This window comes from Poecilia formosa, unplaced genomic scaffold (genome assembly GCF_000485575.1).
Source record: "Poecilia formosa unplaced genomic scaffold, Poecilia_formosa-5.1.2 Scaffold424, whole genome shotgun sequence".
Lineage (NCBI taxonomy): Eukaryota > Metazoa > Chordata > Actinopteri > Cyprinodontiformes > Poeciliidae > Poecilia > Poecilia formosa.
Genome location: NW_006800363.1, coordinates 421,072 through 445,321, shown reverse-complemented (window position 1 = coordinate 445,321; position 24,250 = coordinate 421,072). Strand labels below are relative to the sequence as shown.

Below are 24,250 nucleotides of genomic sequence, written 5' to 3'. Positions count from 1 at the left end.
AAAAGGGAGAAGTATTTACACAGCAGCCTACAGAGACCAGCCTGTTCTTTCATGCAGGTTAGAATGTAAATTCCTTCGGCAGAGCTGGAGTTGGATTTCAGCAGCAAACAGCATCCAAAAAGCTCTCTCAGTCCAGTACAGTGAGTCTTCCTGGTGCTCCATCATCCAATCGCCTGCTCCTCCAGGAGTCTTTGATTCCATCCAGCCAGTTACCCAACAACCAGCCACTGCAGGTTCATAATCTCTGCAGCCATCTTGACAGGACACCGAGTAATAAAATGGGATATTGGATTACTGGACCATGAATCTTAGAAATGGGGCCCATCACAGAGGTAAACAAAAGGAGCTGAAAGTGCCCAACCACCTCAGCAACCTCTGCTGGCCATGCTTGTTTGGGACGCAGTTAGCTGGCGTAGCCACAACCTCAGTCACCCTGATGAGCCACCGGTCGGCAGCATCAACGCTGGCAGCCTCTGGCCCCAGGTCTTTGTGAGTGATGTGGTCAGGAGCGGACCGCTCTGCCAGTCTGGGGGCTCTTCCACTCACAGAGACCATATTGACCGAGGCAGCAGCTAATGGTGGTTGCGGGCCGCCTCAGATTTAATCAAAGAGCTTATTTAGAGTGAGAACTGGGCCTCAGCAGTGGTGAAGGTGGCAAATAGAACCTACATCCAATCCTTTCTGTTTACTTTGGATGGAGCCACAGATAAATATCATATTAAAAAATCAATTGACGCATTAATATTCAGCAGACCCACCACAAGGCCTGAAAGCCCTCAGTGAACTCATGGTACAACTTCTCTTCTGCCCTGGAGAAAAGGCCATCAGGACTGTTGGGGGAAAGTTTTCTCAATCTGTGATCCAACTGGAGCTCAACTGACCCAGAGAAACTCCAGCAGGTTTCTCTGGAGTACGCCTGGGACCAGACACCTACCACCCAGGATTGGCGCAGAGGTTTTCTCCAGGTACACCAGCTTTGTTCCACAGCCCAAAACCATCCATGCTGTCTCCATCAGTGGTGGACTGTCCAAGGTGGACGTCCTCTCTGGACTCTTGGCTCCTTTTCATCCCGAATGGCAACTTGAGCATCAGACACACGTTCATATATAAAATGAAAGTTTCATGAACATCTGGGCAAATAATATCAATATGTGCAACCTTGTGCCATGAGAATCTGCCACCCACGCAAATTTTTTCAGTCATTGATCAAAACTACAAAGCTTTGAAATCTGACTCAAAATCTCGACTTCAGTCTGACTGAGATGGTCCTAAAGATGAGCAGCTATCACACTTGATGGCAACTGTTTTTGCCAAAGACAGGAGAGTCAGCTATTAGGGTGTGATTACTTTTCCACACAGTTCCAGCTTGATTAGATTTATGACTTCAGTGAATGCAATCATAAACTGTCGTTTGTTTTCACTCGGGTTATCTGTGTGTGATATTAGCATTCAACACTGGCATCAACAGAGGAACGCTGGGGGTTGCTAATACTTTTCACAGCACTGCAGGTTATGGTCCTTTAAAGAGGGTGATTTGAAGCTAGAGTATTTTTCAAATATGATTAGTGCTAGCAGTGTTGAGTGAGAGCAGAAAGTTCACATTGGGAGGCATTCAGGGGACAAGCGGGTCGCTATGTCAGGGATTGGGGGGAGGGCCCCTGAGGGGGTAGAGGCAGGGTGGTGAGAGTAGAAACTGCCACGACAAAAGCAACTGCCAAAGAAAATGTCTACCATCCTGCAGAGAAAGAGGTTTGTGTGCAGCTGCAGGCGAGGCAGAGCGGGAATGACCCGGGTTCTGATGTGGTGCCGGAGGCTCAGCGGGGGACGAGCCGTCCCCTCAGACTGCAAACACAAACACTTAGCTAAATGTTAGTTGATGAGCGCCTTGCTGGAAGTGTGAGAATAAACATGCTGGCGCTGGGCGCCGACGATTTATAAAACTCCCAGAGTTGGGATTGAAACTGAGGCTGAAGAGGCTGGCAGGGAGGAACGCCATGGACAGTCCTGAGGCAGCAGCGCTGGCACCAAGTCAGCTGCTGGAGCTACTGGTGGGTGTAGCGGTGGTGGCAGCACTGCTGAGGAGACGATCCTTCTTCTTGAGATGTTTTACCAGCCGGGGTTCTGATAAAGGACTGATTTCACAAAACATCCATCCACACAAACCTGTTTCTCATCAATAATAAGCCTTCTCTAAACCAAGTTGGCAACAACAGCCCAAGTACGGCAGAGCAACAATGCAGAAAATGACCAGAAGAATAATCATATCTACTTCTGCATGAAGCCAGAGTTCAGATTAAGGAGCTTAACTTCAAGGCACTGAGAACTGACAGCAGCATCTGTCCATTACCTAACCCTAACCCTCTCAGGGTCATCAGCCCATCTCCAGGGGGCAACAGGCGGGGTCACCTGGCCAGGTCGCCAGTCAGTTGCAAGGTAACACAAAGACAGACAAGAATCCAGACATCAATCAACCTGTCATGTTTTCGAACTGTGGGAGGAAACTGGAGAACCGAGGCGCGCCCACACATGACCAGGGAGAAACTGGGATTTCAACCTCGCACCTTCTTGCTGCAAGGCAACAGTTCCACCAACTGTGGCCCAGACAACTAGATATTTCTGAGATTATTACATAATAAAACACTTTGATCATTTCTACACATAGACATAGGAAATGCAACTTAATCTAGCCAACTTTCACTGAACACGACTTCACTAAGAGATTTTTTGTTGCGTACGAACTGTAATGTCACTCGGCCCTTATTTATGGATGTAAATTAAATGTTTAATAAACAGACAATTTGTGTACCGAAAAACAGAACAACAATTTTTGAAGGGCACTTTTTTTTGTCCAGAGGAAGAAGGGAGGAGCTCCAGCACTATCTAGTGTCCATCTGTGACACAGGCATCCTGATGGAGCCAGAACCTCAGCTGAGTCTGGTAGCTAGTTTGTAGCTAATGCCACTTGGCCTGCGAGGTGAAATGTGTTGCGTCCCGGTCCAGACTCTGTCCACATGTGGAGTTGGTGCACCGCTGCTCCCAATGCTGCCCCCTGCAGGCTGGTAATTACCAGAAGAAACTGGTGCAGAGCTCAAAGCTGGAGTCTTAGACTAACTGTTGCCACAGCCGCTCTGTGAGCCGCCATGACGACACCAAAGCACAAACCTCAAATTAACGTTCCTTCTGAATCTGCAGTACATGCTTGAAATAATCCTGAACACATAACTCCCCTCTGCGGTGCTTTCTAAATATTTCCCTCTCTTTCTGCATCGCTGTGTAATTATGTCTCTCTATATAAATCCAGATCCCACAATTACAACCAGCCTCGACTCGGCCCACATAGCAACACGCCGCCGTGCACGCACTCACACTTCCAGACATGTATGCCGCTGCGCTGCTTCAGCCTGCGGAACATCTGTTTTCTCACTCAGAGCCGGAACATACTCACCCTCTCAATTATACCCTCCACCTACAAATGCCTCCCTCTCCGAGGGTTGGGGGGGAATTTGGGGAGACTTAGGCCAGATTAAACTCAGCTTACGGAGGAATGACTGCTGGATGTTTCGCTGCTGGATCTCGGCGATGTGAGGATGGTGAAGATGGAGGTGTAACACGGCACTGGGCACCACGCCATGAGGCCAAACCTCATGGGGCCCGTTTCCTGCTTCATGTATTCATGCAAACATGTAAAGCTGCTGGCCTTAACGCAGAAAGGGTCCCGGCTGTCTGCATGGCGTAGAGAGGTGACTCGTTGAGTCAAATGTTCCTGAGAAGGCCTCCTTGTTTCCAGCGTTGTTTCTCTCCCTCCTTGTCTCGGGGCCACCAGACGCCCTGGGGGCCCTTTAATCAAGGCCACATGTCCACAGTTTACGACTCGCCACCTCCGAGCGCTGCAGCTTTACGGCTGCCGCTGCCTGAATCCATTGATCTGAGGCGCTGTGAACTCCTCCAGCTAAGGCTGCAGCATCGGCACCATGCTGCCAGTGCTGCAGCTGAAGCCAGGAGGGTGAGTTGCGATGGGCTCATAAACGGCTTCCTGCCTCTCACACCTCTGATCATGTCCTGGTTAAACACAAAGCAGCCTGGCCTGGCTTCCTGAGGCACCTGCTGGCTCCGATCTGGGCCTCTCTCAGGAAACCTGCAGCTAAATGTTTCAATCATCAATAAAAAGAATGGATGGCTGCTTGTTGAGCAAACTGAACAAAGAAGTGGAGCCTGGAGTTTTTCTGGATGGCCCTGAACTCCACCTTTGTTCTAATGCTATTCTCAAATCAATTAGATGGAATTGCCTCCATTTAACTTGAGATGCTATCGCAGTAACAACTGAGAAGCGTTCATTATTCACTAGAGGCTGCGCATGCTGAGCAGCACAGATGAGGAGACAGACTGGAGTAGAACCAGGCCAAACCTCCAGCTCTTTGCTGGTTCTGGTCCAAGGTTCTGGTCTGGTTCTTTATTCAAGGTTTTATCAAGACTGAAAACATCTGAAATTTAATAATTTCCTTCACCTGGATAGGTTGACCTGGCAAAGGAAAACAGATCAATATTCTGTTCATCAGTTCATTCGTAGATATTTATACAACAAATTCATCGTAAAGTTTACTTAAAATGAGGGAAGAAGCCTTGAAATTTGTGTTTGGAAAAGTCAGGAATTCTGTCATGAGAACCCTGATGAGGGAAACCTCCAGGTAATTCCTGATCTTGAAGTTGTCTCTGTCTCCAGTGTCCCGTTTCTCCAGCCCAAGGTTGACGCCCCGGCTGAATAGGAAGAGGGCGCTGTCCATCTCCCCGCTGTCGGATGCCAGCATTGACCTGCAGACCATGATCCGCACGTCGCCCAACTCCTTAGTAGCCTACATCAACAACTCGCGCTCCAGCTCAGCAGCCAGCAGCTCCTATGGACACCTGTCCGTGGGGGGACTCAGGTGTGGATGTTAGCCAGCTCTGCACAGCGCTAGGCATGTTAGCAGTCTGTGACGGTTCACGGCTTCTTTCTCTTAGGTGTTGGAGTTGTGTTGGTTAGCAGGGCACTAGAGTTTCTGAAGGTCTTTCAGAGGCTTAACTTGTGTTCTGTAGTGTTGGGTTCTGTGTGAAGTTTCCAGGCCTTCATTCTGAATCTTCTGCTCCGTGTCTTCCTGCAGCCCGACCTTCAGCTTCCCCCACTCCCTCAACCCTGTGGCCTACCAGCAGCTGCTGTCCCAGCAGAGACCGCTCAACACCTTCGGCCACACGGCCCCCCTCCTGCAGCCACCGCCGCCCTCTTTCCCCACCCGCCAGCACCCCAACACTACGTCCTCCATGTCTGCAGAGGTGAACCAGGTAGGACCAGCATGATAAGCCTTCTGAACTCGCTTCACTTACAGACCAGCTTCACCTGCTGACCAGTGATTCTCAAGTTGTGGGGTTTGGTCCCTGGGGGGATGTGGTGTCTTGATGGTAAGGGAGGGTAGCTTCACCAATTTCAGACCCCAACTCGTTTCCATGGCAACAGCATGAGGTGGGATTATTCAAAAAGCATTGGTCCCATTTGCTGCCATATGAGGGCAGAGTTTATTGATTTTGATGACACATGAACATGGTGCAATTTCAGAGGAAAGGCAGGAAGTTATAAGGTATTGAAGGTAACTGTTGGCGAGACACCGTATTGTAGAGCTTGAAATCAGTTTTTTTTCCTTGTTTGTTTTGTTTGATTAAAGGTTATATTGGCCAAAGTGGTCTTTACTTGAAAGTGGTCAGTCAAGAAAGTGGGTAATGAGACAGGGCATGTGGCAAAGGTCACCAGGCCGGGACTTGAACGTCAAGGACCAAGGCCTGCATATGAGGGTTGTGCTTTACCCCTGCCCCACCACAGCACCCCATTCCAATGCAAAGATACACAAAACAAATGAACAAATATGTTGGATATAAAGAGTAGAAAACAAATTAAAGATTTACCAACACTTGAAGATGTTGGTATCAGAAACTACCTGGTTCTTTAAGTATCTCACAATACCAAGCAGCAGTCTGGAGGTGTACAACTTTTTCTCAGTGGGTGGGCCCAGATCCTTGATACCAAACTGCTCCATGAAAAATGTGGTTTGGTTTTTATCATGATGAGTGTCATATACTGTTTTATAAGATATGATGCTAGCACCTAGCAGTTGTGGCTACAACGTCAATGTAACCCATGTGACCATTTTTAAGCCCTTTAATTTATTTGTTATGGTCCTGTTTATTCAGGACCATAACAGGACCAGGAGTGTGGCAAGCTAGCACTCCTGGCTAGCTCGCCACATGAAACACTGGTTTAGGTGCGCATGGTATACACAGCCACAGAAACCACATTGGATAACTAACCTCCTGTTAACTTTGCCTCCTAAATGTCCTGACATAAAATTCACTTTTTACAATGTTCTTCAAGTTTTTTACATGTCACATTTACAAATGACATTTGGCCCTCGGTAATAGGCTTTCCTGTTTTCTTGATTAGAAGAGTCAGAGCAGGCATAAACATGGGAATTGTTTCCCAGGGTTAGGGTTAGGGTCTCCAGAGCGCAGACCTCTGTCTGCGCTCTGGAGGTTCAGCTGTGTGAGGTCAGGTGAAACCAGCCTGTTGCTTTAGCCAAGATGTCTGACCTGAACAGGTGCTCCCAGGCCGAGTTATAATGGTGAACCAAGTAAGAGTTCAATTTAACTCTGATCTTTACACGTTTGAGGCCTCCGTGCGGTCTAAGTTTTGTTCATGTTGGAGTGCTTTACTTTATTTTAATTTATCTCGTGACGGAGTTAGGAAGGAAGGAGAGAAGGAAGAATGATAGATATCTGGGTAGAGTTACCTTCTCTATTTAGAGTAAATACAATCTCTGCTCAACTACATTATGATATGACCCATATTTTTCCCAGTATTACTGCGAATAACATGCTGATTTTGTTCAAATGTATAGATAATTGTATTTTTATTATTTCTAAATATGTCCTAATTTCAGTTAATCTGAATGAGACGCTTAGAGCCACTTTAAACCAACATGGAATATAACACTGAACACAACAAGAAATTAAAGTGTTGATAATAATCTTAATGAAAATGACAAAATATTGAGTTTTATAAATCAGTTGGATTTCTTGCCACAAATGAACATGCTTGGTTTAAATGTTAATGATTAAAGGTTGATTGTGTAATAAAACAATAAGAGGGTTATTGTTCAGAGAACAAGCTGCTCAGACTTTATTTATTCATCACTTTTCACAGATAAAAAAATCACAAAGTGCTTCACAATAAGATCAAACAGCAAAATAATTCAAATGAGCAAATGAAGGAATAAATGACTTAAAATGAATAAAGAGGTGACAGAAAGGTCGTGACCTCCAGCTGACGTCCCTCCTGGCGTCTCTGGGAATGCCGCCACAGCTTTATTAGCGCTGATCAGAACCATATCCTGTCTTTGCAGAGCGTCTGGGTGGGATTAGACCCCTCCGCTGATGCAGCCTCAAACCTCCCCTTCTCTCTGCCGCCATTAGCGCTTAAAGGCCTTCAGCCTCTGCGTCATGTTCAGAGTCATTGGGTAGATCAAAGCCCCCACTCCTAATGCATCCGGCCCAATCTGTAACAGCAGCAGTAACTCTTCTTTCATATTTTGGCGAGGTTTCTGCTATCTCAAAGTCGTCTAAACTGTTTAGTCTTGGCGGCAGCTCCCAGTCTGACGAATCCAGCTCTGCATTTCTGTTGCTACAGAGTTTTAGTTATTTGTCTCTCTTCTGTTGCCCCTAAAACAACTGCAGCACCTGAAAGGAAGGTTCCAATCATTTCAAATCATACATGGAAAAATATGCCAATAAATCGAAGGAACTTAGAGCATTAATTGATGAATCACAAAGGGGAGCATTGGGGAGTCTAAGGGAAAAGTCAGAATCTAGCATGAAGACCTGCTGTGCTAACCATCACCAGTGAGAGTGCTCCATCTCAACATGCTTCATGTTCAGCGTTCACATCCATCACACACCTGCAGACTGCAGCTTCATAAGTTCAGTCCATTTACCATTTACCATCCATGATTCAGAGCTGGAGTCGCTCTGAGAATCAGGAATCCCCTCAGAGATCCTACCAGAACGTCATGTCCACTGATCCCAACCTGAAGGAGGGTACCGGTGTTCCTCGGGGCCCAGGGGTTCAAACATGCACCTGGTCCAACTCCTACAGACAGGTGCCATGATTTCACATGTGAGAATCACCACAAAGTAATCACATGTGAAAGTCATGGGATTTTCATGTAAGGAAGCAGATTCCCTCCAGGTCTGGCAGTGCCTCCTCCTGCTCTAACCCCTGGTCTGCCGAAATACCAAGGATGGAAAACCTCATCAAACAGAATGCACAAAAATGAGCAAAAATTTATACGAGTTATATGGACCATTCAGAACCACAGAGCAATGCTCATCAACAGGGTCAGACATGCCTCAGGTGCTTCCTGCTGGACTTTCTGCCCCGGCTGCGTCTGGTTGGTGGCAGTTTGGTTCTGTTCAGAGGTTTCTGATGAAACCACCCCACACAGGTCATCTGTTCTGCCACACATCTGTAATGCTTCACCAAAGATCTAATGAACTGACAATTCCCTGCATTAATACGACGTGCTTCATCCAAAGGCGACACAGAGACCAGTTCAGGAGTCTCTTGGTCATGTGACTCTTTTTTCAGATGTTTCGTGTCTTCCTCTGACTTCCCTCTCTTGTCTTTGTGTTGCTCAGAGCTCCGGTGGAGATCCGGCGGTCAGCAGCACAGTGAATCCGCTGAACACCAAGAGGACCAAGGTGAAGACTGAAGCAGAGGGTCCAGTTCCCATTTCACCGTCCGCTCAGGTGGGACCAGCAGAACCAGAACCAGAAGGCGGAACAGCTCCACTCCCCGGAAACCAGTGTTTACCGATTCACCTTTGATTGATTGTAATGAAGCTGCAGATTAAGGATCATTTTAATGAGTCAGAATAAAGAGGTTTTTTTCCTGCCACTTGTTGTTGCCATCAGGACCACGCCGGAGGAGTCCTGGACCTGAGCGAAGATCTGGACAAGGACGAGTGCAAGCAGGAGCCAGAGGCCGTTTACGAGACCAACTGCCACTGGGAGGGCTGCAGCAGGGAGTACGACACCCAGGACCAGCTTGTCCATGTGAGACCCAGGGATTATTTAATCCAGCTGCTTCACAGCCAGTTTGCACTACAGCCATCTACAGATGAGCATTAGACTGGCTCAGTTCCTGTCAGGTGTAGTCCAATAATCAAGATTAGGGTCAGGGGTTAGGTCTGAGTTCTGAGAGTCCAGAATTCTGGTCAAGGTTCTAGTCCAGACCTGGTTCTGGTCCTCCCATTCATAACTGGGCTTTGGCCCCAGAACCATATGAACTGAACCAGTCGGTCCAGTTCACGTTAATTCTGGTTCTGGTTCTGGTGGATCTAAACCCGCCCAGAACCCTAACAGAACTTCTGGCCCACAGGGCCTTCCTCTCTGGACCAGGCAGTCATTACATGATTCTGATTGGGTCGGTTCTGCCCCGGATGTCCTTCCTGCTTAGTGATACTGACCTTAACAACCACCCCACAGAGTTCTTGGTGATCTCTGACCTCTTGGTCAGCAACTTCCCGACCTGTGCGGGCGCAGCTATAAATCCACCGATCCCACCCCCACCCGTTGCTGACCAACTGTCTCCCAGCTGCAGCAGGAAGGAAACATCTCTGCAGAACCAGAACCACTAGATCCATCGTCCTCCATTTTGTGTTAGCAAAGCGACACAGAGAGAGCGCCACCATGCTGTTGTTTTCATCCAGGAGCTTTTAATCTGGGAGTTTGGGATTATTTACTGAATTATGGTGAGCAACGTCCATAACTCCTCACTACACCGGATAAACTAGCGCCTCCAAACTAACTGTTGGCAAACTAAATGCTCCAGGCTACATATTTAGTTAGCAGGCTAACTGTTTATCTGCAGCCTTTAAACTAGATATGAAGACTGAAACATTTATGATAACATGACTTTGAAAAGTTAACTCCCATTTGTTTCTCATGAAATACATTGTTGCTGTAAGATGCTGACTGCAACAGTCAGCAGCTGATAGCCGATAGCCCTAGGCTACCAGAAGGTCCAGATCCAGATCAGGCATACTTCCACTCATTCCACTTGCTCTTCTTTACTTCTATATTTCTATCTGCACTGTGTGTAGAGCTGTGTCTGCTGCAGAGACATGGCTGACCTGAGCTGCTTTCCTCCACGCAGCACATCAACAACGACCACATCCACGGAGAGAAGAAGGAGTTTGTGTGCCGCTGGGAGGACTGTTCCCGGGAGCAGAAGCCCTTCAAGGCCCAGTACATGCTGGTGGTCCACATGAGGAGGCACACCGGCGAGAAGCCGCACAAATGCACGGTGAGGAGGGCTGAAAACATGATACAAACATGAAAACCTTGTGCAAACCTGGATGTTGACACTGATCAACATTCTGACCAGGTGTACTTTCTACTGGTACCAGATGGTACCAAACACAAACTTCAGTTCAGTTGGAGATGTTCTGCATCAGACAATAGAAAGTCACCAAATGTGAAGGAAAATGAATTATTGGTTTTCCACAGTGCATAAATATTTACGCCCCAGTCAGAAGTTTGGTTGGTCTCCAGCTGAGACAGACTGGAGGGAGAAAATATCAGAATATCCGTCTCCAAGAGATCCTCAGTTGGATCTAGGTTTGGACTTTGACTAGGTCACTGACTGTACAGATTTAGATGGTGTGATTTGGAGGTTGAGCTGTTCTTTATTTAGGGGCATCAGAGTGAAGGTGCTGAACATAAATGCAAACAACGCTTTTTGGGATTCTTATTTGTAAAAAAATGTTGAAAACAGAGTCAGTTACCCTAACCATCCCAGTTCAGCTCTACTCTCTTGGTTCGTCATGCTAAAGCCCATAAAATAGACTTCTGGGTCAAACCACCATCAGGATCAGTGTTTCTCCATCCTGGTCCTCAGGCCTCCTGTCCTGCATGTTTCAGGTGTTTCCCTTCTGCCACCTGGATGTATCTCTGGGTGATTAGCAGGTTTCTGCAGCTCCTGATGGTCCTGCAGTCATTTGGATCAGCTGTTCTGGAATAGAGGCTCATCTAGAACATGCAGAGCAGGGGGGCTGAGGACCAGGTGGAGAAACGCTGATCAAGAGGGTCGCATAGTGAGAGCGCTCCTGGTTGAACCAGAGTAATTAGAGAAATTTCCCCATATAAACTAAGTAAAGCTACCAATATAACTCCTTAAAAAGGGAAAAAAGTTGTACCACTGCTTCAAGCGATAAATGCCGACTGAAGTCAGATGAGTGAGAAACACGGGAATGCAGCAAGAATTAGCAGCTAGCGCATTGAAGCCAACAAGTAAAAAGGCGGAGCGTCTAAAAATGGCCGACTCCAAGAACTAAGAGGGTTTCGCCAAGAAAATAAAGATCAATCTGAGACCATAAAAAGAAGAAATTGTAAAAGTGAACACCAGGATGGAGGAGGTGAAGGGATGTATGGAGAAGGCAGAAGAAAGGATCCTAAACATGGAGGAGGTCATCACGGCTATGCTAAAGCTACATGCTAAGCTGGAGGAGAAATTGATGGATCTGGAAAGTCGATCCAGACGTGAAGATATAATGATGTTTAGAGTATCGGAGGGTTCCAAGAAGGAATCGACAATGACCTCATTTGTTTGAAAGCTTACTGCATGAAGGTCTTGAGTTTTATAATTTACCTGGCAAGAAAATCATATAAACCTGGATCACAACTATCCACCTCTCATACTTAAAAGACGAAGGGAATATACCGAAAGCCGCAAAGTATCCAAGGAAAATAACATCCACTTCCAGACCCTCTGCCCCACGAAGTTGCGTGTTAGATACGAAGACGGAACCAAAACCTATGATACAGTAGAGGAGGCATCAGAGGACCTGCTGAGTCGAGGCTTCACCGTATCAACCATCAAACCTCCGGAGACGCTCATGGAGCAGGTGCAGCAGCTGTCTTGGACAAGAGTGGACCGACGAGCGATGAAGGGCACATTTAAAGCCGGCTGGGGTTCCAGTTACAAGGAGAAGCTGCGAGCCTTCAGGAGACCTAGAGGATCTTCCCCAGACCAAAGACGGTGGGAGGAACTGTGAAATACCTTCAACCAAATCTGTAACTAGTGGTGGAAACAAACTATAGAACAATCCGGTTCATTTGGGACCTTTTTTTTTCCTTTGGACACTTTTCTCGCCTTTTCCTTTTTTTCCGAAATGTGACTGTTGCAGGTTGCCCCTTGTGGGGACTCTCAGGGTCAGGCTAATAGAACCCTACTTAGGAAGTTACATGGACAAATTGTGTTCAGTTTTATGTGTGTTATGTTAAATGTTTGTTCCCTGTCGGTTCTCAAGGGGAGGGGAAATCCACCAGGTATCTGAGTGAGATGGGGAGGAGAATCACATAGATGCAAAACGGATCTTTAAAAATGGCATCATTTAATATAAATGGAGTACTCAATCCAGTTAAGAGGGAAATAATCTTATCAAAATTAAAGAAAGATAAAATCCAAGTCACTTTTTTGCAAGAGACGCTCAAGGACTCAGAACATGCCAAATTAAATAAACAAGGATTTAAACATGTTTACTTCTCTTCACATGGATCAGGGAGGCGGAGACGAGTGGCGGCCCTCATATCCAAGGCTGTAAATTATGAGCACGTTTCAGAATATAACGACAATGAAGGCAGATTTGTCATGGTTACAGGCAAAGCAGAAGGAATCGTGATAACTCTCGTGTATGTTCCTCCTGGAAGTGACTGGTCCTTTTATAAACAAATAGTCGATGTAATGACAACAAAAAGTCAGGGGATTTTAATATGTGGTGGAGATTTTAATGTCCGATTAAATCTGAAAATTGACTCATCAAGGCCTGCACAGTGGTGCAGTGGGTAGAGCTGTTGCCTTGCAGCAGAAAGGTTCTGGGTTCGATTCCCGGACCCGGTCTTTCTGCATGGAGTCTGCATGTTCTCCCTGTGCCTGGTGGGTTTTCTCTGGTTTCCTCCCACAGTCCAAAAACATGACTGTCAGGTTAATTGGTCTCTCCAAATTGTCCCTAGGTGTGGTTGTGTGTCTCTGTGTTGCCCTGTGACAGACTGGTGACCTGTCCAGGTGACCCTGCCTCTCGCCAGGAACGTTAGCAGGAGAGGCAGCAGTTCCTCCTGACCCCACTAGGGGACAAGGGTGTTAGAAAATGGATGGATGGAATTGACTCATCAAATGGGAAACCCAACACAAAAGACATTAGCAGAAGGTTAAATACCTGGATGAGTGAGGTGGGAGTCGTCGACGTTTGGAGAGAAAGAAACCCAAAGAGTTGAGATTATTCACAACGTCTACTCCCACATAGATTACTTCTTTGTTCAAGGGAGATCTTTGTAGGGTAGACAGCTGTGAAATACGCCCTAGTTCTCTTTCAGATCATGGTCCCATTTACATCTCAGTCTGCCTAAGAGGAGGTCCACGATTTTATCTCTAAATCAGTCATTAGAGATAAACTAAAACGTGAAATTAATTTATATTTAGAAAATAATGATAATGAGGAAGTAACTCCTCCTATAATCTGGGACGCATTAAAAGCAGTGATTAGGGGTAAAATTATATCCATAAACTCATATGAGAAGAGAATCAGAGAAAAAAACCCTCCAGGAGTTAGAAGAGGATTTGAAAAGATTACAGAGAGAACATCCAAAGTCTCCCAAAGATGACAATACCAAACATAAGATTATAAAACTAAAAAAAGAAATAGAAGAAATAAATACTCAGGAAATCCAAAAAAAAGCTCATTTTATAAAGCAACAATACTATGAGGTAGGTGGGAAATCCCTGAAACTTTTATCATATAGGTTAAGAAAAGAACAAGCCTGAAGGACTATACATAAAATAAGAAACGGTGCAACAAAGGAAATAGAAACTAATCCGGAGAAAATCAAAAACTGCTTCCAAGCATACTATAAAACACTATATTCCCAATCACAGACAAGCAGCGACAACCAGATCGATGCCTTTCTTTCTGGAAAAGGTCAATCTTCCAAAGATCATTGATGAACAAAAAAAGAAATTAATATCCAAAATTACAAAAGAGGAAATTCAATCAGCAATCAGGAGAACTAAAAAAGGAAAGTCCCCAGGGACTGATGGATTCACTACTGAATGGTACAAAATTATGCAAGACCAACTAATTCCAACATTAGAGGAAACGTTCAACTGGGTTTTAGAAAATAAAAATATTCCCCCTCATGGCGAGAGGCAGTGATTTCAGTCATACCGAAGGAAGGGAAAGACAAACTGGAATGTGGGAGTTATCGTCCTGTTAGTCTTCTAAACAATGATTATAAACTTTTCACCTCCATATTATCTAAAACAGGGGTGCCCAAGGCCAGTCCTCGCTACCATCCTGCAACTTTCATATCCATCCAGGTATTTAATCTTCCCTGCTTCAACACACCTGAACCAAATGAATGGCTCGTTATCAGGCCTCTGATCCCGGTCTGTTGGAGTAAGGGTACTTCTAAAACTTGCAGGACGGTAGCTCTCGAGGACTGGACTTGGGCACCCCTGATCTAAAAGAATAGAAGTCATATTACCAGCTTTAATACATAAAGACCAGACTGGCTTTGTCAGGCAAAGACAACATTAGAAAAACACATTATGAGAGAAGTCACTCAGCAAAACCTAGAGGCATTGATGTTAGTTTAGATGCAGAGAAAGCATTTGATTCAGTAAGGTGGACTTTTTTATATAAAGTGCTCTCTAAATTTGGATTTCATATAATTGACACATTTAAATCGTTATATACTAAACCAACAGCTAGAATTAAAATTAATGGAGATTTGACCAATTCATTCATTTTGGAAAGAGGAACGAGACAGAGGTGTTGTGCTTCGCCGCTCCTCTTTGCCTTATTTATTGAACCCATGAGTCAACTGATCAGGCAGAGGTCAAAGGTCACAAAGAAATCAGGTCAACAAAAACTGTTCGCTGACGATTTATTGATAAGTATAACGCAGCCCACACAGACGATCCCAAAACTGATGAAGTTGCTCGAAGAGTTTAATCTCTAGTTACAAAATTAATATAAATAAAACTCAAGTATTAACATTTAACTATGATCCACCGTCTTCAATGGAAGGAAAGAGAAGGCAAATGAATCCCAATAACAGCCCTACTTAGTGATTATAAGTTACAGGAAGAACAGCAGATCCCAGAAGTCTGAAACCTGACAGAAGGATCATCAAAAAAGATGATTTTTTTTTAGGTACCTGGAGGTGAGACTTTATTTTAATAGAAATTTAAAGAGGTGCTGACAAAAAGTGATTCAAGTTTCATGGGGGAATTTCTAACATTAATTAAGCCCAGATCAGACAGCAGAATTATCTCTAAATTATATAATACAACTATCCAAACATGAGAATACAGAATACATAAGGAGGAAAGGAAAAAGAAATGAAGGTGATAATCTCACAAGAAAGCTGGGAGGAAATATGTACACAGCAGTGGGCCTCGACCGGATCAAACACATGGCGGGAGTTTTGCTGGAAAAACATCGCACCATTTTTTGTTCCACACATTCAAAGTATCGGAGACGCCTGCTGGAGACTCTGTGGGTCTAAGGGAGCCAACCACCTCCATGTTTTTTGGGACTGCCAGGTAATAAAACCATCTTGGGAAGAGCTCCACAAACATATTGAAAATATATTCAATGTAAACATTCCATTCAAATGTGAAACGTTGTCACTGGGCAACCTACAACTGGACTCATGGACCAATAAAGACAAACAAACTGCTGGCTATACTACTGGCAGCCAGTAAGAAAGCCGACACAATCAGAACCACCCACTATCGATGAATGGATTGAAATTGTTTACCAGATTTATGTTATGGAAAAGATTTATTTTTCCTTCCAAGTAGAAAAAGAAGAACTGTATAAGATCTGGACCAAATGGACTGAGTATGTAAACCCAACTAGATCTGACTTCATCTGACTGTTCTTATGAATTATGTGTCCTGCCCTTTTTTGTTATTGTGGTTTTTATTGCTCGAAGTGGTGCACTCCCCAGTTTTGTTCAATTTTGTTATCGTTCACAACCAAAATCGGTGACGGTCTGTAAAAAAATACTAGAAAGGCAGTATGGACAAAATCACTTGGACTGTCTGCTTCCATCTTCATGTGCAACCTTAAATGTAACTAATGAATGAGATGGAAATCTGTCTAAATAAAAAGAAAACATAAATCTGTTTAAATAAAGTTGAAGGAGTCAAAATAGTTTTGCAGCAGAGCAGGAATATTCCATGTTGCCGACTGAAGCAAAGCTTTAAAGCTCTTGTCCTGCTGCAAGCATGAAAGCAGTGAGGGGGGTAATTAAGATAACTCCCCAGCAGGGGGCCCCGCTCCCTAATGAGTCCCTCATGGACCGTCTCAGAGCTGCAGCTCTGAAGGGAAGAAGTTCTGACATTTTCTCTGATTTGATTATGTTTTCTCTTCAGTCTCTTCCCAAGGAGGAGTGGATGAAACCAGATGGTAGCTTGTTGAGAACAAGGAGCTGCAGACAGCAGTACTCTCTGTCTCCACTAGGAGGCGCTGCAAGCAGCAGCAGTACTCTGTCTCTACAAGGAGCTCCGCCTCACGCCATTGGGCGTTTCTTGACTCGGTGTATAATGGTGTTTGTACCTGCATTAAGCGTCCAGTTGCCAGTTGGTCCCTCATTGGTCCCCTGTGTCTCTGCAGTTTGAGGGATGCTTCAAGGCTTACTCTCGCCTAGAGAATCTGAAGACTCACCTCCGGTCCCACACCGGCGAGAAACCGTACGTGTGTGAGCACGAAGGCTGCAACAAGGCTTTCTCCAACGCCTCGGATAGGGCCAAGCATCAGAACCGCACACACTCCAATGAGGTACCGGTCTCCTATGTGCCTCCATGAAGACGGTGCTTAGCCAGCGGTTGAATGTGTTTGGCAGTAAACTAGACGTTTGTTTGCAGAAACCGTACGTCTGTAAAATCCTCGGCTGCACCAAGCGCTACACCGACCCCAGCTCCCTTAGGAAGCACGTCAAGACGGTTCACGGACCCGACGCCCACGTCACTAAGAAGCAGCGGAGCGACGCGCCGCCTAGACTGCCCCCTAGAGGAAACGGGGAGAATGATGCCAAGCATGGCCCGGCGGGCGCAGACAGGAAGACAGAGGCCAACGGCGCATCCAGAGGAGGAGACGAGCGGCTGCAGGTCAAACCAATCAAGATGGAGAACTCTGTGGTGAGTTCCTGTAACCTCACCGTCACGGGATTGCAGCTAGCAGGACACTTTCTCCTCCACCATCCTAAATCTATATCTGCTTCTCTTCCCTAATTAACCGTCTCAAAGGCTAGTTAGTCTTTCTTCTATCGAACTGCCCGTTTCCCTCAGCATGGCATGAGTCCCGTCCCTGATGCTAAAATGCGTTTCTGGCTGCATTTTTCAGGATGTTTTACCACCGACTGATCACAGAGCAGATGGTGAGGATTTCAGTCAGACGGAAACATCTTTAAACTGGAGATCAGGCTTTTTCTGGAGTTTGTTGGTTTTGAGATGTCAGTCCAAAATTACAAAATAATGCTCTTATTTATTTTTCTTAATTTCCTAATTTATTTCTGGCCAGTTTAATTGACATGATGCCAGTTCCGCCCCCATGTGGACGTAGAGCAAACCAAACTCCAACAAGCTGTGTTATGTATAGCGGTAGGTAGTGGAACTCAATGCATTACCTGAGACATTTTTGAGTCATTTTTGCCTTATAATACAACACTGAGGCAAAGATGGCAGGCAAGAAAATTCTCTAACGAATCCTACCTCAGGTCTGTAAGATTATTAGAAACAACAGAGAATTCAACGATAAATGGGGATCAATTCTGAGGGTAACAAAGTCTGGTTGGATCTGAGTGTGAATCTGTCGGACACATTTTGCACATTCTAGAAGGTGAGAAATGACTTGAATAATACCAGCTTGTGAAAATCTTCCTTCAGGGAAATGGTTAAAAATAAACAATAGCATAAAAAGGTTATTAAATGTAAATACTGCAGTTACTGCAGCACATTATCATGCTGCCACAGAGCTACCATTGGAATCTGCACATATAAAATCCAGCACACCTTTACTTATTGATCTTTGATTTGATGACCATGCTATGAAGATGTGCCTTTATGACAAAAAATGGGATGTTTACTACCAGTTACCTTTGTGCAGACTGACGTGGTAGTTACTGTTCACAGTTGCATTCAGTTGGACATGAGATTGGCTGCAGGCCATGATCCATTTCTTGTGATATTCCAGACTCTTTTGGTTTTGGAAATGTAATAAAATGTATTCCACCCTCCACTTGTTCTGGGCAACGGCTGTTGGGGTTGCCCATTCCCCACTGACAATGCTGGGCCATGACTTCCTATTCTTTTCCTGGAAATCTCTCTGACCGCAGCGTGTTTGCTGAGATGACCACTGACAATATTGTTGAAGATAAGGGCGTGAAACCTCCAGACAAACTGCGACCGCCAATTGGTCAGTTGCTGACAAATGTACTGGAATGATTGACAGAGGATTGCTCTACGTCCGCATGTGGGTGGAGCTGGCATCATGTCAATTATCCCCACAGCATGCTCCTGCCATTACCATGTTCTGCTGTGTGGAGGATGTTCTGTTTCAGCCTCAGGTAACATGTGAACTCTGGTGCAGTCCAGTTTTTTAAGTAATGGTGATTTTGGGCAGAGATTTCACATTTATCTTCTACAGTTACGCCTTAAACTATTCACACCCCTGGCAGATTTAAAGGTTTCAACCAGGAACTCTTTAACTAAGAGGAAGAGAAGAAAAGAGACTTCAATGTTCAAAAAGTTTTCAATAAAATTTAAATGTTGAATAGCATTTGGACCCATTAGTTAGCATCACAGCATTCAGACCATCCAATTACAACTGAACAGCTTTCAAAGCCTCCATGGAAGGCCTTCCTACCATCACCCTAATCTGCAGCCAAGTCTCTATCAGACCTGAGTCCGGAGCGGAGTCTGGACCAGAGTCCAAACATTAATATCACCTCCAGTCACCTCAAGGGGTGTGAATGCTGGTTGCTGCTGGGGAAGCAGGAGAATAAAATGTGTTTCGGGTTCCCATAAATGTTGACTGAGTCGTTTTCCACTGAACTGTCTGGCTTCTTGCTTTCCTCTGCTTCTCCTCTAACAATCGGATAGACATCTCTGAGGTGAGAGAGCATCTCCGTCTCTTTATTCATATGAAAGACCTGCATGAATCGCTCCAGTCGAGCCGATCATCCGGCCGCTGTCACATTAATATTCAGCAAATCAGTTTTCAGCTGTGGGTCAAACTATGATCAGACTTCTGGATTCTGGACTGTTTAACATAGAATCATCTATTATTCTCTTGTTTTCATATTGTTAATAAATCCCATGCATCCATAAATAATGACTCTCGAAGTACAGGCCTGCATTAGTCATTACAAAACACCATTACAGTCAGAATATCTGAACTTTGGTAATAATTAACTAGTGATTAATGCATAATGGAGCTGTGTGAACATGGCATGGTTCTATTTTCATTTGCATTTTTATCACCTTTCATCTCATTCTTTGTCTTTATTTGCATCAAATATTCCCACAGAAAACCCAAATCAGTTTGAGCAGAATATTTTCAGTGTTGCATGACTGCTGCCCCCTGCTGTTCCTCTGTAGACGCATCAGTCCAGTCCTGGCGGCCAGTCATCGTGCAGCAGCGAGCCGTCGCCTCTCAGCAGCGCCAACAACAACGACAGTGGGGTAGAGATGGCCATGTACAGCGGGGGCAGCTTCGGGGACCTCAGTGCGCCGGACGAGGGTCCCACGGTCGACTCCACAATCCCCGCAGGGGTGCTGCAGGCAGGAATGGGGCTTCAGCTGAGGAAATCGGTGGCTCATGGAGGAGCGGTCACCATCAAGCTGGAGAACATCAAGCAAGAGAGGCTGAAGGCGGTGCGGGAGACCTGCAGCTGGGCTACCAGCAGACCACAGGGCATGAAGCTTCCTCCCATCCCTGCAGCTGGTGAGCATCACATGTTGAATGTCCATGAACCACTAATGTCTCTGAGCTCCAGCAGTGAAGAAGATCAGGCCAGTTAGAGTAAAAACCAGTGGACAGCATTTACCAGCTGCTTCCCTCTGCCCTATGGGAACAGAAATCAATCATAATCTCTCTGTAAACTGTAAAACTTCACAGAACCATCTAGGTTCTTGGGGTAATTTTCCCTTCGTGTCTGCTAGGTTCCTTGCTAGAGAGCTCCATCATGACGAGCAGCCTCCACGCTCCGTACGCTGGCCAACCCACTGGGGAGCTGACTTCCTGTGACATAACGCTGCTGAACCAGCTCAACGACCGCCGCGACAGCATCACCAGCACCATCAGCTCAGCCTACACCTTCAGTCGACGCTCCTCCGGCATCTCACCCTGCTACTCTAGCCGGCGCTCCAGTGAGGCATCCCAGTTTGGCGCTAACCGCCACAACAACATCAGCTCAGCCGACTCGTACGACCCGATCTCCACCGATCTGTCCAGGCGCTCCAGCGAGGCCAGTCACTGTGGTGTAGGTGTAGCTGGTGGAGGAGCCCTGCCCAGCCTTCTGAGTCTAACCCCAGCCCAGCATTATCGGCTCAAAGCAAAGTATGCAGCCGCTACTGGAGGTGCTCCACCTACTCCTCTCCCCAACATGGATCGAATGAGCCTGAGGACAAGGATGGCTCTATACAGCGACTACCAGGAAGGCTCCTCCTTCCTCCAGCCGGCCACCAGCGATGCAACCCGGCGGTGCAGCGACATCACCTATGGCTCACACAGCATGATGCCCCATGAAGTTCCCACCAACCTCCCACGTCGCGCAAGTGACCCCGTCTGCCGTCCACCTCTAGACCCGCCGTCTCTTCCAAGGGGTCAGCGCTACAGCAGCATGAACAATGTGAACCCTATGAATGCCCCGTCATCTGCCGAGCGCCATCAAGTGTTGGCTATGCAGGGTTACACACGCTCAGATGGGAGTCTCCAGCGTTACCCATTCGCCCCAAGACCACCAAGCATTTCTGAGAACATTGCTATGGAGACCATGGCAGTCGAAAGGCTGATGAGCAGTGGGGAGCAGAGTGCAGAAGATGAGCTTGTGCTTCCAGATGATGTGGTTCAGTACCTGAGGTCTCAGAGTTCTGGCCCAACAAGTCACAGCTATAACAGTCAGGGCTACCAGGCCAGCATGGCCCCTCCGCTGCACTTTCATGGACAAAGGAGGATGGCCATGGTGGACGCCACCCTGGCACAGTCTGGTCATGACATTTCCTACCAGGGAGGTGTCAGTGGTTCTCAGCACCTCTTCCCATCGCCACAAGACAATAAGAACAACATGCCAGTGCAATGGAACGAGGTGAGTTCCGGGACGATGGACACCAAACTCCCCAAACCTCAGCAGCATCCCATCAGGAGCAACCTGGCTGCCACTCAGCAAAGGCACAGCTCTGGGGTGCTAAATGCCCCGAGCGGCAACCAGCAGGTCGTCCCGATAAGCCACAACTTCTCTATACAGGGGTACCACAGCCTCCAGAGGCCGGGGAATACCTCCCTCCAGCATCAGCAGCAGCAGAGACAATGCAGCTTTAATGAGCACATGAGTCATCAGCAAGGGCTCAGTCAGGAAGGAAGGCTTCGTTTGTTATCTGGAAGCTCTACCACAACCCTCAACACTGTGGCTAGCTCTGAACTGCAGAGCTTTAAGACCAGAGCCCAGGTTGAAGGGTACTGTCATGGGAACCAAGTGAACCAGGAGCAAAGCTACAGCATTCCCCTCAAACAGCAGCAGTATGTGATCCAGAACGGAGCCAGAGGGATGTTACAACCCCGGCCGCCTAACGAGCCCAAGTCCTTCCCCAGACACCACTCAGCCTCTGCCATGACCCAGCCGAGCCCCAGGCTAGTTGAACTGAACCCCAGTAACATCTGCTCTGAAGCAAGCCCAAAGAGGCAGAGCCAGGGACTGAACCACAGCAGCCCAGTCAACCAGAACTCTGCTGTGTTCTACATGGCTCAGATTCACATGTTTCAGCCTTCGTCTCACAGCAGTGATGATGACTCGATGTCCCCAAGTGTCAATGAGGCCACCTGCAGTGACATGGCTGCTGCAGCCGCCATGGCCTCTCCAGGAGCCAACCAGGTCTCCAGCAGTACCGTTGACTCGTCCACCAGCCGGTCCAGAGCCACAGAGCACACTCAGATCGACTTCGACACCATGCTAGATGACGGAGATCATTCCAGCCTGATGTCTGGGACGCTGAGTCCAGGGCTTCTGCAGAGCCTGTCCCAGAGCTCCTCCCGTCTCACCACGCCACGCAATTCCGTCACCCTGGCGTCTGTCCCAGCTGGGATCGGCAACATGGCCATTGGAGACATGAACTCCATGCTTACAGCTCTGGCTGAAGAGAGCAAGTTCCTCAACTTGATCAGTTGAGACCTCCACCTCATCTTTTTTCTGGAGATGGGAACAACCTGGGCACCTTCAGGAAACTCGCAGAAAGCACTGATTGGCTGCTTCAGACCTTTGTTTCCGCTGTCTATGGGACCATGATAATCTTCTCTTTTTCATAGTTAGCTTAGCTGGAGGGACTGTTTTCTGTCTTTAAAGCCATATTTTAACAGTAACCCAGCCCAGGGTGTATTAATGCCTGTCAGGACTACTGGTGTTTACAAAGTGGTGCACTGAAAACAGACCATATTGTGCCTTTCTGGGACATCACAGCTCATCACCTGAGGACACACTTATCAGGTAATGAACATGTAGATACAGGAAGACTGATCTCTGATGTGTTTGGAGTTTACCATTTTAACTTATGCTGTATTCTGTGTGTTTAAACTGGGGCTGCTAACAGCTCCACTTTATGTCGGGAATGTTTCCTTTTGCTTTTTGATTAAAGACTGACCCTAACCCCGCCGGAGGCCATGTTCCTCAGCTGGAAGGAGATGGACCTCCACCTTCCGGTTGGGGAGAGACTGGCCCAGAGAATACGGTTCCAGGAGTGTGGATGGGAGCATCCATTGTTCTGGTCTGTTATGGAGATGAAAACCCTCTGTCCCAGCGGACGCCTCCTGTCCTCTGTCCTCACAGTTAGAGAGCGAAACCAGCTGCGGGTTCTGGCAGGAGGCTGGACTCACCCTACAGGATGGTGTCTTCTGGGAAGGGACACCATCCCAGGGTGTCCCTGCAGACACCCTTCCTGGGTTTTAATTCTGAAGGTTTTGTTTCTGGATCAGAGTTTCTTCTTCATCCCTGGTGGTGATGATGATGTATTGTCTGTGTTGTCAGCAGAGACTCAATCCCAGTGAACTCGACCCCATCCATGTGTCCCGCTCCACTCAGTGACTGTGTAGCTTTTGTACATTTTAAATAAACTATCTTCTCTTTTCTGTTAAATTCATTTTGTGTTTTCATTGGAGTCAGATGTTAAAATTAGCAGGTTTCAGATTTTCAGCAGGACTTTGACTAGGCCGTTCTAACCATCCCATAATATCTCTGGCTGCATGTTCAGGCTAGTTGTCCTGCTGGAAGATGAACTTGGTAACACTTTATTTGAAGGGGGTTGAATAAGACTGTCATGACACTGTCATAAACATGTCATAACACCTGTCATGAACATGAATAAGCCTTCATGAATATTTATGACTGTTGTCATAAAGCGTCATTCGGTAAATAATACTTTTAATACAAAGTCGACATTATTCAAAATGTCTTTGTTATGACAACTTGTCATTAACCAAGAAATCATGATCTAACATAAATTTGTCATAATAGTAGTAATAATGATTTAATTATTACACTAGCAAAAGCTTTAACAAAACAATGATTAATATTTCCGCTCCCTGAAATAAAGCAAAACAAATAAGACAAGCAATAAAGATTTCACTAAGCTTTATTACACAGTTAAATGATTTAATAACAGACTCATTAACAATTTACATCAACTAAAGTGGAACAAGTAGCACCAGTTATGAATATGTCATTAAGTGTCATTACAGTGTCATTAATATTAACTTTTACCTCAAGTAAATTGAAACTAGTAGCAACAATTATAAAGAAGTCAAATGCAATGCTACCAGAGTTATTGATATTAAGTCTTACCTCAAATGAAGTGAAACACACTGGACTACTTATAACTACCATCATAACTGTAGAA

At 46.1% G+C, this 24,250-nt stretch overlaps 1 protein-coding gene across 1 annotated transcript in view; it reads left to right on the top strand.

Annotated features, from left to right (window-relative positions):
- gli2a (GLI family zinc finger 2a) overlaps positions 1–23,494 on the top strand; it is a 36,467-nt gene extending 12,973 nt beyond the window's left edge. Inside the window, exons 6-14 of the mRNA XM_016663510.1 lie at positions 4,721–4,922; positions 5,139–5,316; positions 8,716–8,826; positions 8,992–9,132; positions 10,235–10,384; positions 16,761–16,925; positions 17,012–17,284; positions 19,745–20,090; positions 20,309–23,494. Coding sequence (XP_016518996.1) covers positions 4,721–4,922; positions 5,139–5,316; positions 8,716–8,826; positions 8,992–9,132; positions 10,235–10,384; positions 16,761–16,925; positions 17,012–17,284; positions 19,745–20,090; positions 20,309–22,530 — 3,788 coding nt within the window. The 3' untranslated portion in view covers positions 22,531–23,494. The remainder of the gene's footprint in view (positions 1–4,720; positions 4,923–5,138; positions 5,317–8,715; positions 8,827–8,991; positions 9,133–10,234; positions 10,385–16,760; positions 16,926–17,011; positions 17,285–19,744; positions 20,091–20,308) is intronic.
- Positions 23,495–24,250: the final 756 nt, after the last annotated feature.